General features: G+C 66.7%; 1 protein-coding gene across 2 annotated transcripts in view; it reads right to left on the bottom strand.

Moving 5' to 3' along the window:
• The window catches only part of ZC3H3 (zinc finger CCCH-type containing 3), a 35,459-nt gene that overhangs the window by 252 nt on the left and 23,099 nt on the right, over positions 1-12,108 (bottom strand). The window contains exons 6-12 of one of the 2 annotated variants that reach the window (XM_036437435.2): positions 9,010-9,052; positions 8,742-8,903; positions 8,606-8,675; positions 7,346-7,477; positions 2,371-2,555; positions 1,085-1,422; positions 596-786 (exon numbers count right to left, since the gene is read on the bottom strand). In XM_036437435.2, the coding sequence (XP_036293328.1) occupies positions 767-786; positions 1,085-1,422; positions 2,371-2,555; positions 7,346-7,477; positions 8,606-8,675; positions 8,742-8,903; positions 9,010-9,052 (950 nt within the window). In that variant the 3' untranslated portion in view covers positions 596-766. Of the gene's footprint in view, positions 1-595; positions 787-1,084; positions 1,423-2,370; positions 2,556-7,345; positions 7,478-8,605; positions 8,676-8,741; positions 8,904-9,009; positions 9,053-12,108 lie in introns of those variants that run through there. The other variant, XM_036437434.2, reaches the window with a different exon arrangement.

Here is a 12,108-nt window from a genome sequence, read left to right as displayed (position 1 = left end):
AGAGGGCGGGCACAGCAGGGGCACTGGGAACGGGGACAGCGGCTTCCGACAGGCCACCTGGGACCCAGCTGTCCCTCGGGAGCAGGCCTGGCCCCTGTGGCCCCGGAGAGGGGAGCAGTGCCCGTGGCCGGTGGGGGGGAGGGGCAGGCGGAGCTGGAGCACCGGGGCACACCCAGACGGGCTGCACCTTCCGGGAAAAGCCAGGAGTGTGCCAGCCGCAGGCTGGGCGGGGCAGGGCACCGAGGCCCGGTGCGGAGACGGGGCAGCCTGTGCTCAGAAGCAGCCAGAGGGTGGAGAGTCGTCCACGGGGCCTCTCCCTTCCCATGAGCCCCTCAGGCTGTGCCTGAGGACCGGACGCCTCCACAGCCCCCACGGGCAGGCCTCTCGGTGGGCGCTCAGGGCTGAGGCCCCAGCCACCTGCTCGGCCCAGCCGCGGGGCCCGGGCCTCTGCCTCACTGCTTTGTGGCAGCTGGGGGGCCTCCTGCCCGGGCCCTCCCCGCCCAGCTCCGCAGAGCAGAGGCCGGGGGGGGCGCCCCTGCCTGCCTCCTTGGACTCTGGGTGGCTGCCGGTTCCTGATTTACAAAATAAAAGCGGCAGAGCTCCCAGCGGCCCCTCCTCCGCGTCCGCGATTGAGCGTGCTCAACGGAGCTGCTAGGGAGGCTGCGGCAAGCATCTTCCATTAACGTTACGACCGTGAAATATGACAATGAAATGATGGCCGTATGGTCGCACATTTGCAGCCCGCCGAGCTGCGTGGGGTTTATCGTCACTCAGACGCGCGGAGAGCTGTAAGATGTTTACAGAAGGGCCGTTTGCAGCCATAAAACCCTCTTTTCTCTCCTCAACAAGGCTGAGTGGAGCCATTACCGGGCCCAAGTGCTCACCGGGGAGCGGAGCATCTGTTGGCTCCGGAGCGTGCGCCAGCTTCCAGAACAAATTAGCAGAATGGGTGCTTCCTAATTAAATCAGCCTCGGCCTGCGCACCCACCTCGGCCTGCCCGCCCATGGCGGCAGGTGGCACACCGCGCTGGAGCTGCGGGCACGGGAGACCCTGGCCGTGCGCGGGGCCGGGCTGGCGGCCTACCTGAGTCCTTGGCGGGGCGGCTCCTGCTGGCCGGGGCCCTGGGCTGGCCGCCCGGGCTGGGTGAGGACTGCAGGGCGATGAAGGAGGGCAGCTTGGACAGGCCCCCGGGGCCCTTCCCTGCAGAGGCGGCCTCCTCCTGCAGCGCCGGCTCCTCCCCGTCTGAGGGGGGGGAGGGGGAGGGCGGGGGGAAGGGGCAGGGGGAGGGGGAGGAGGGGCAGGGGGCCTTCGATGGCAGGGGGCAGGCTGAAGCGGAGGGGAGCGGGGAGGCCGGGCCAGCAGCCTCCGAGGCGGGGGAGCTGGGCGTCTGCCTGGCGGGGCGCTGGGCAGCTGGGGGCTTCCTGGGGAGAAGGGAGAGGGGCGTGAGGGCGGCTCCACAGGGCATCCGGAGGCCCCACCAGGCGCCACCTGGAGGTCCCTCCCAGCGCCACCCCCTGGCTCCCCTGCTCCCCCCACCCCCGCCACCAGGTATCACCCTCCTCTTCGCAAGGCTCCCACCCTGGGGCAGGGGAGCCACAGGCCCCACCTCAGCCGGCCCACCTCGCCTGCCCTCCCCCGGGGAGAGGGAGTCCTGGCCGAGGACCTTCCTCCCTGGGGCTCGGGCAGGGCGGGGCGGGGGCAGGGGCAGGGCGGGGAGGGGGCAGTGGCAGGGCGGGGAGGGGGCAGGGGCAGGGGCAGGGCGGGGCGGGGGCAGTGGCAGGGGGGGGGGGGGGCAGGGCAGGGCGGGGGGGGGCAGTGGCAGGGCGGGGAGGGGGCAGGGGCAGGGCAGGGGCGGGCGGGGGCAGTGGCAGGGCGGGGAGGGGGAGGGGCAGGGGCGGGCGGGGCGGGGGCAGTGGCAGGGGGGGGGGAGGCAGTGGCAGGGCGGGGAGGGGGCAGGGCGGGGCAGGGGGAGGGCGGGCAGGGGCAGTGGCAGGGCGGGCGAGGGGGCGGGGAGGGGCAGGGGGGGCAGGGGGCGGGGCAGGGCGGCGGGGGGGCAGGGGCAGGCGGGAGGGGGCAGGGGCAGTGGCAGGGCGGGGAGGGGGCAGGGCAGTGCAGCGGGGAGGGGCAGTGGCAGGGCGGCGGGGCAGTGGCAGGGGGGGGGGCAGTGGGCAGGGGGGCGGGGCAGTGGGGGCAGGGGCAGGGCAGGGGCGGGCGGGGGCTGGCAGCACCGCACTAGCTGATGGGGCTGGGATGCCCTTGGCTCTGTCCAGCCGGAGGTTCCTTTAGGGCCTGAGCCAGAAGAGCTGGCGGGATGTAGGGCTCCCCAGGGGTCCCGCACGTCCCCAGAGCTTCCCCACAGCACCCCTCACCTGGGCCCGTGGCCAGTGGAGGCCCCGCTCCTGGGAGGCGCGCCGCTGGGCTCCGGGGCCGGGGGCGCAGCTGCCCGGCGGCCGGGGCACTTTTGGCTGCGGTGGAGCAGCTGGCACTGGGCGCCCCGGGGGCAGGCGCCCCGGCGGGAGTAGTCGGGGCACAGCAGGGTGTGCTTCTTCTTGCACTGCGGGGAGAGGGCACAGCTGGGGCCGGGGGGGGGGCAGCCTTTCCGCTCCGAGCCTGGCTGGGCTCCAGCTGCAGCCTCTCTCCACGTGCCCTGAGCACCGATGGCGAGGGCGCCGCCCTGCTGGCCCCGAGGCCCTGGGGGTCCTGCTGGGCTGGGTGGGGGTTCTCGGGGTGCGAACCCCTCCTCCTGACCAGAGCCGCCCTCCTGGAGGAAGGCCTGGCGGGGTAGGAATGGGATGAGTGGACCTGGGCCGGAGGCCTGGGAGGTGTCCCCAGGCCGCCGCACACCGTCCACCTCGGCTGTCAGGGCGGCCGCCTGCCTGCCCTGCCGCGGCCCTCCTCCAGCTGAGCGGCCCTTCCCCCCTCTCCCTGCAGATGGCTCTGTGGGCAAGGCAGATGCTACGAGCCTGGGCACCCACTGCCCCTCTCGTGGCGGCAGGCAGCCGGGACCCGCCAGATGGGCTGGAGGACCCCTGCGGAGCCCGCCGAGCCCGCCCAGAACCGCGTGTAGACCCGTGGCCGGGCCTGGCCGCCGCCTCCAGCGGACCTCTCTGCACTGGCCACTCCTGTCCCCCACCGGCCCCGCGCCACCAGGAACCAGACGCCAGCACACGGGCGAGAGCCCACAGGCCCTGCACGAACCAACCTCCAGCAAAACAGAGACAGAGGAGACAAGCATCCCTCCCCAGCACCAGCGTGAAGGCTGGAGAGCCGTCCCCGCAGACGCTGCAGCGAGAAAGCCTCACTCTCCTCAGCGGCCGGACGGCGTGCTCACTGCGCGAGCCGCTGCGCAGCCACAGCCGCTCCAGAGGCGGCTGCCCAGCGTGTGGAGGTCAGGAGGCCGCTCAGCACGAACACCTCTGAGCAGAGAAAGGCCACCAGCCGGCCTCACGGCTGAATCCTATGGAACTCCCAGTTCTGAGACTGACGGTCTGAGGAACGCTGGCCGACCCTGAATGGCCCAAGCAATCTGCGAGCCGACCCATCCCCTCGGTACCGATGGGGACCAAGATGCCCAGGAAAAGGAGACCAGTTCACACTGCTGTGCGCAGACGCAGGCGCCTCCGCCAGATGCCAGAGAGGAATTCAGGGCGACCACGTCGGCGCTGTTCCCAGGAGGATGGCTCAACACCCAAAGAGCAATCCCCATCACGGCCTCAGTGCTGGCTGGCACCTTGGAAACGGGGAAGGAGGAAGCTCAAGGCTCATCTCAATGAAGCAAAACAACTGGACAGGATTCAACGCTTTTATGATAAAAACACCAAACACACTAGAATCTGGGAAGGGAGCACCTGCCACGACCAAGGCCTTCGAACAGGCCTCACTGGCCCACGCTCAGGGTGCAGGCTGGGAGCTTTCCCTCTGCGGCGAGAGAGCGGACAAGGGCGCCCCCATCTGCCCCTTTATTCAACATAGTACTGCAAGTCTGGCAGAGCAATGAGGCAAAAATAGATTAAAACATAGCAGGCATCCAAATAAAAAGGAAAGAAATTATCTCTGTTAGCAGAGAAGAGTCCTCAGAATAACTGTGAGATCAGTAAGTAAATTCAGCCTCATTCCAGGATACAGAACCACCATATAATCACGTTGTCACATACTTGCAACAAACAATGTAAAAAGGAAATTTCAAAACTCTCATCGATACTAATAAAAGGATAATATGGTAATTAGGCCAAGAGACCTTTTGGACAAAACCATGAGGGCAAACAGGCCAGCAAGGAGGGGGCAATTGGGGGCAAGTAGGCTGGTGAAGGGGTCAGTTGGAGGTGAGCAGGCCAGTGGGGAGGGCAGTTGGGGGCGATCAGACAGGCAGGCAGGGGAGCAGTTAGGAGCCAGGGGTCCCGGATTGTGAGAGGGATGTCCCAGATTGGAGAGGGTACAGGGGTGAGGGACACTACCACCACCCCCCACCATGAATTTATAATACTTAGAAATAAACTTGAGCCAAAGCCGGTTTGGCTCAGTGGATAGAGCATCGGCCTGCTGAATGAAAGGTCCCGGGTTCAATTCCCGGTCAAGGGCATGTACCTTGGTTGCGGGCACATCCCCAGTAGGAGGTGTGCAAGAGGCAGCTGATTGATGATTCTCTCTCATCGATGTTTCTAACTCTCTATCCCTCTCTCTTCCTCTCTGTAAAAAAATCAATAAAATATATATTTTTTAAAATGAAAAAAGAAATTAACTTGAGCAAGGCGGCCAAAGACTTGCACACTGGAAACTACAAAACTCTGCTGAGCGATGAAAGCAGACGTGCCTCGGTTGGACTGGAAGACCTGCTCCTGTTCGATGTCACCCACAGTTCCTGCAAACCCCAAAGGCCGTCTTTTATTTTTGCTTTTTTAGAAACAGAAAAACTCATCCAAAAGCACCCATAGGGAGCCTCAGGATCCTGAAGAGGCAAAGCAGTCTCGGGGAAAAGAACACTATTGGAAGGACTGACGTTTCTGATTTCTAACTTCTTATCAAGCCGCAGCAATAAACTCCGGCATCAGGACAGACAGACCAGTGGATACAACCGTCTTTTCGCAAACGGTGCTGGGACAACGGGACCCCCAGGCAGGCGAGGTGGCCCCCACGCCACAGACTAAAGCCACGAGAAAGCCGAGCACCCTCAGGGCAGGGCGGGAGCTGCAGGACGCTGAATCTGACCAACACTCCTGGGATTTGGCACCAAAACAAGCAACGACAGACAGACTGCATCTAAGGGCACCCGGGGCGGGGGGAGGGGAACGGGCGGGGGGCAGAGGAGGAGCCACTGGGAATGATAGGCGACTCACTGAGCGAGAGAAAGATTTGCAGATCACGTCTCTGAGGGATGATTCCAGAACATGCTCATTCCCAATTCAAAACGGGCCAAGGCAGAGCGCGAGCACCAGCCAGAGGATGGTGCCCAGAGGCAGAGGCGGGGGCCCCAGCAGCTTAAGGAACACGGAGGTCTGGGGAGGCCGCAGGGCGGGGGAGGCTGCAGGGTGGGGGGAGGCCGGCGGCAGTGGCAGTGCCACCTCAGTTCTGTGCTGAGAGGGCCATGGGATCACTCACAGGAGCGCACACAGCTATGTCCCCACTCTGCACCGGGAAGCAGGAACACCTGGCACCCAAACTGAGGGCTTTAACCACAGGGAAGAAGCCAGGCCCCAGGAGGAGCGGCCAGTGCAGGCTGGAGGGGGCAGGCTGGAGGGGGCAGGCTGCAGGGTGCAGGCTGGAGGGGGCAGGCTGGAGGGGGCAGGCTGGAGGGGGCAGGGCTGGAGGGGGCAAGGCTGGAGGGAGCAGGGCTGGAGGGGGCAGGCTGCAGGGGGCAGGCTGGAGGGGGCAGGCTGGAGGGGGCAGGCTGGAGGGGGCAGGCTGGAGGGAGCAGGCTGGAGGGGGCAGGGCTGGAGGGGGCAAGGCTGGAGGGAGCAGGGCTGGAGGGGGCAGGCTGGAGGGGGCAGGCTGGAGGGGGCAGGGCTGGAGGGGGCAAGGCTGGAGGGGGCAGGGCTGGAGGGGGCAGGCTGGAGGGGGCAGGGCTGGAGGGGGCAAGGCTGGAGGGAGCAGGGCTGGAGGGGGCAGGCTGGAGGGAGCAGGGCTGGAGGGGGCAGGCTGGAGGGGGCAGGGCTGGAGGGGGCAGGCTGGAGGGAGCAGGCTGGAGGGGGCAGGCTGGAAGGTGCAGGCTGGAGGGAGCAGGGCTGGAGGGGGCAGGCTGGAGGGGGCAGGCTGGAGGGGGCAGGGCTGGAGGGGGCAAGGCTGGAGGGGGCAGGGCTGGAGGGGGCAGGGCTGGAGGGCGCAGGGCTGGAGGGGGCAGGGCTGGAGGGCGCAGGGCTGCAGTGGGAGAGCCAGGTGAGCCTGCAGCACCTGCAGTGCCCCAAACGCCAGGTGGGGCCATATGCCTGAAGTGGACAGGGCGGGGATGGATGTAACCTGCAGAGCCCACACGGATGCAAACCCAGCCGAGCTCTCCCTGAGCGAGCGCCACCACAAACCAGGGAGCGGACGACGGCTCTGCACACGGAGGGCAAGCACAGCAGCTGTGGAACTAGTGGTGGAGTGGCTTGCGGAGTCTCCCCGCCACACGCGCGCACACGCACACGCGCGCACACGCAGGAGGCAGAAGGCTGACAGCACACTGAGTGAGGTGTGAGGGCACACCGCGGAGGGCGGGTCAGCTGCCCGGTGGCCGGGGCCCAGCCCAGCGAAGCCAGCGCAGCCGGAATCGTTTCCAGAAAAGGGCCGGCTCTTGAACACGCCGAGGCTCCAGGAAGCAAGGTTAACATTCCCGAGATCCGGGGACTATTACAGACTCTCTGGGGCCCGCTGGGGCTGGCACTGCAGCGGGAGATGCCCACTCAGCACTTCTCATATTATTTAGAGAATCGAGTTAACCCTGCCGGGCCCGGCTCGCCCGCGGCCTGCTCAGCGCTTTCCCATCTATAATTACGAGCCGCTATCCATCATGGGCCACGGCACCCGCGCCGAAAGGGGCTCCGTAAGCACTTCCTCCGGAGCAGCCGCTCGTCCGCAGAAACGGGAATGTTCACGACCATCCCCCCGCCGACCCACACCGGTGCCTCCGGTGCCCTGTCCACTGCGGTCAGGACCGTCTCGGCCTGCTGGCAGGAAGGGTCAGCTCTGACCGCGCTCCCTGGCCCACGCCCAGCCCTGCCCGGAGCCTCCGCCTCTCAGCCCAGCAGGCGCCGAGGCGGGCGCCGGTGGCCAGCGGCTGGGCAGGTGGGCAGCCCCTCCCCACCAGGCCCACACCGGGACAGGACGGGGAGAGGACAGGCTGCCAGCGCGGGCTGCGGGGCGTGGGCTCACCTTGGCGCCCAGCGGGCAGTAGCCTTTGAGGAAGTCGGTGCAGACCTCCGCCTTCCGAGACACGTAGACGTGGCTGTAGGGACAGTCGCTGTTGTTGCAAATCCCCTTCAGGAAGTAGGAGCACACAGGCATCTGTGGGGAGGGGGCGGCAGTGAGGGCCGAGGCCACAGCTCCTGCACCCCACTTCTCAGGTGAACACCTGACTCTGGGGTCCTGCCATGTGCTCCACAGCCAGGGATAAGCCCCACGACTGTGGCCGGAGGCTCCACAGGTCCTGGCCCAGGAGGAGGGGACACAGTGCGGCCACAGCAGGGCCAGCAGGGGGCTCAGGACCGAGACGGGGCCTCCGGAGCCGCCCAGACAGCACCTGCCAGTCCCAGGCTTCCCAGTGACCTGTCCCTCCTGGGTAAGGGTGGATGGACGGTGGGACAGGAAGATGCACAGCCGCCTGCTTCCCACTGGGGAAACTGAGGCCTGAGAGCCAGGGGAGGCCTGACCCCCCCTGACCTTGGCAGCTGCCATGTTTCCAGTGACTCCTCTCTGGGACCCCCGCCGCCCACTGTCCTGAGGGAGCCACACAGGGCCTCGGGGTCTCCCCCCCAGGTCTCTGCCGGGGCAGGCCAGCACCCCCAGGCAGACCTACCGGCTCCCCACTTTTCTGGGGAAGGCGGGAGGGGGCTGAGGAGGGAGAGCAGAGAAACAAAGGCGTTTCGGTGCCTGCGAATTTGCTTCTAATTGTCTTTTAACTGCAGCGCCGAGGGGAGAGGACCAGCGGGGGCGGTGGGGCTGCAGACAATCCCTTAATGTGGCTTTTGATCTAGAGCCCAAATTAGCTCTAATAAAAAGGATAATGAAGCCAGCTCCACGCCAGGCGGAGCTCCGCCTCGCTATCAGCTCGGCCGTTATCCGGAAGAAACTGCCTTCTCGTTTCAATTAACCTTGTTCGCACCCACAGCGCCCACACGAGGAACAGAAACATTAGCTCAGACGCCACGGCCACGTCAGCCAGCGGGCGCACGGCTGTGGAGCCGAGCTAATGAACCCGAAACTCGACGTGAGCCTCCAGATCGCTCGCAGAGCCCGGGGCGCCATTAGGGAAAACGCTGATTCTCCGAGCTCCTCAAGGGGAAAAGCTGTTGCCGCAGCAGTGCTGGCCGCCGCCCCCTCGGCCCTTCCCCGGCTCCCGGCCGGCACTGCCAGCCTGAGCTGCCCCACGGCCCGGCTCAGCCCTCCCCTTGGGGCGCCCGCCCGAGCGCGCACCTTCTCCTTGGAGACCTGGTGGGAGAAGGGGCAGGTGCCGTCCGTCTTCTTGCAGGTGCCCCGGAGGAACCTGTGGAGAAGGGACGGTGAGGGCGGAGACAGGGCTGGCGGGCCGCCCCCGCCCAGAGGCGCTCACCTGGTGCACACGGCCACCTTCTCGGGGTCGTGGATGTAGGGGCAGTGCTCGCCGCGGTTGCACTTGCCGAAGCGGTTGTAGTACATGCAGTACTCCTGCCCCGCCCGGCGCCGCCGCTGCCGGGCCTGCCGCACGATGGCCAGGCTGCGCTGCACGGCCCGGCTGCCGACAGGGAGCGGTGAGACGACCGACCGACCGACCGACCGACCGAGGCACACAGCCCCACCCCACCCCACCCCGCCCCACCCCACCTCACCCCGGGACGTACCTGGCCAGGGAGCGGCTGCAGCTGCCAGGAGGGTCCAGCCGGCCTGTGGAAGAGGCAGGTCAGGCCCACCTCACCCTGGGCTCTGCCTGCTCCACAGCTGGGCACAGGCCCCTGGCTCTCCACCCCCAGCTCAGACCCTTCTGGAGACCCCCACCCGAGGCTGGGCTCCGGCCAGGTCTGCCCTGCCTCCCCAGGGCCATCCTGGCGCTGGCCCCTCTGTCTGGGGCTCTGGGCATGCCCTGGCTGTGTGCTTAAAGGGAGTGAAACACAGACGGAGGGGCGTGGCCCACCGTGAGGGGCCCCGACAACAGGCCTGGCTTCCAAAGGGCAGCTGCCCCCAAAGTGGACGAGTGAGGGGGGGGCTGGGCTCGCCCTGCAGGGTCCCCTCCCAGACCAGATCGTTTCGGGCAGCTCTGACATGACCGGCGGGGGAGAGGGACGCCGGAGGGAGGACCAGGGCCGCTGCAAAGGGCTGTCCCTGGCTTCCTGGCTTGGCTGCCCCCGGTGCCCTCCCGGTGACCTTCCATGGCGCGCCTCTGCAGCTCTGAGCCCCACCACTATGCGAGCCCTGACTGCCACTCAGCCTGTGCAAGCCCGAGTCCCCCGTCTCAGCGCCCCCCACATACACACACACTCACACACACACACACACACACACACACACACACACACACACACACACTCACACACACATACACACACACATACACACGCGCGCGTGCACACACACACACGCACACATACGCACACACATATACGCGCACTCACACACACATACACACACACACACACTCACACACACACACACACACACTCACACACACACTCACACACACGCACACACACACGCACACTCACACACACATACACACACACACACGCACACTCACACACACACGCACACTCACACACACACACATACACATACACACACACGCACACACACGCACGCACACTCACACACATGCACACATACACACACACGCACACGTACACACACATACACACGCACACATGCACATATACACACGCGCGCGCGCGCACACACACACACACACACACACACACACCGCGCATCAGTCTTCTCCAGTCTAAAGGGCCTGAGCCCTGGCCGCTGGGCCAACCTGGAGGCTGCTGGTCTGAGTCCAGTCAGGCACACGGCCCATCCCGGTGGGTGTGTGTGAGGCAGCAGCGGGTCCTTGTCTCTCACATCCATGTCTCCCTTCCCTCCCTCTCTAAAATCGATGAAAACGTTTGCAAATAAAAAAATAAAGGGGTGTCTCCAAGGCTGAACAGCAGGACCCCATGAGGGGAAGTGCAGGGGGCGGGCAGGGCGAGGGGGACGGGCTGAGGGCCCCAGTGGAGCCGGTTCCCAGGCTGGGACACCGCCGAGGGCTGCGGGCCGGCCCACGTGGTGTGTGCACCGGCTGGGGGCGGGGACGGTGCGTCCGGGCTGCCACCAGGCTGCACTGATGCCATGGGCACAGCCTGCTCCTGCCAGCGTGCTGCTGGCACGGGGCCGCGCCCAGCCGGGCCCAGGCTGGCTCCTGAGGGGCAGGCTCACTCCCCCACGTTTGCTCTCGGAGAGGCAGTGTGGGCTCGGCGCTTTGCCAGGCACAGGAGGCACCTTCCCAGAGCTCTGGGTGTTAAAAATGCACATCAAGTAGCTGGTGTGAGGGGCCGGGGGCGCTGAGAGGCGCTGAAAAGTTCAGCTGAAACCCGACCTGGGAGCAGGAGGTGCAGAGCCTTCGAGAGAACTCGCGCTTCCAGGATCTTCCCAAAATAGACGCGGCAGCCACAGCCCCACCCCCTCAGGGCCCTGCCGGCTCCGGCTCCTCCGGCTCGGCTCCGGCTCCTCCGGCTCCGGGTCAGAGGGCACCCGGGCACAGTGCCCCTGGGGGAAGACTGACACCCTGGCCTGGCTCTGGTGACGGGGGAGCCCCAGGGAGTGGCGTCTGGGAGGGAGGGAGGCAGGGGTGGGGTGCGGGGCGCAGTCAGGCTCTCCGTGACCTCAAAGAAGCTATCGTGCGGCTGGCATGTCACAGGTCACAGGTCACAGGTCACGGGTGAGAGACCTGCCCAGGAGGAGCCTGGGCACACTGCCCTGCTCTGAGAGACTGAGACCTGCCCAGGAGGAGCCTGCCCACACTGCCCTGCTCTGAGAGACTGAGACCTGCCCAGGAGGAGCCTGCCCACACTGCCCTGCTCTGAGAGACTGAGACCTGCCCAGGAGGAGCCTGCCCACACTGCCCTGCTCTGAGAGACTGAGACCTGCCCAGGAGGAGCCTGCCCACACTGCCCTGCTCTGGGGCTGGGGCCAGCCGGCAGCCTGGCCGAGACGGTGGCCCTGGCAGGGGACGGGCTTCTGTCCCACCGCAGGGACCCATGGCTCTGGGGCCGGGACTGCACGAGGCCCAGCCAGGTGCCCGTCACAGCCACACCGGTGCACCCAGGTCTCAGGCCAGGGCACATGGGAGCGGCCCTGGGGCTGGGCACTGTGGAGGGCAGGCCTTGGGCTCAGGAAGGAAGGGCCTGGCCCCAGGGTTCGGGCGGGTCTGCCCCAGGAAGACAGGCTCTGAGCTCTGCACCCCAGAAGCCACGGTGACAGGAGAGGCCGGGGGAGGGCCAAGAGGCTGCTCCTTCCTGCTGAGCCGAAGCTCCTGGCACACGAGAAGCTGCCCGAGGGCCCGCCCCTCAGAGGCCGCGAGGCTGGTCAGCAGGTGGCAGCGCAGCCTGCAGGGCAACTTGTGGGGAGGGGCCTCCGGGACCGGTGGTCAGACCCCGAGGCTAGGGGTAGGGAGAGGGTGGAGGGCCGATCTGGGGAGCAGGTGCAGTGTGGCCACCACGCTGTGAGGAGTGACAATTCTATCCTACAGGTGGCCTGACGGAGGAAGGGAGCACCCACAGTGCCCGGGCACCGGCCCTCCCTGGGCTCTGCCTGCCTCCCCAGGTGGCACCTGGGGCCTCCCCGGGGCTGGACGCAGGGCCCCCTCCTTGGGTGCTGCGGCCCCACCCGCCTGCAGTCCTGCCCTTTCTTCTGGCAGAAGGTAAAAGTGGGACAAAACTGAGGCGTTTTCGAGGTACCATGCACAGTAAGCG

The sequence above is a fragment of the Pipistrellus kuhlii genome, unplaced genomic scaffold (assembly GCF_014108245.1).
Source record: "Pipistrellus kuhlii isolate mPipKuh1 unplaced genomic scaffold, mPipKuh1.p scaffold_m20_p_14, whole genome shotgun sequence".
NCBI lineage: Eukaryota > Metazoa > Chordata > Mammalia > Chiroptera > Vespertilionidae > Pipistrellus > Pipistrellus kuhlii.
Note: the sequence above shows the minus strand (reverse complement) of the source record. Positions and strands in the feature narration are given on the sequence as shown.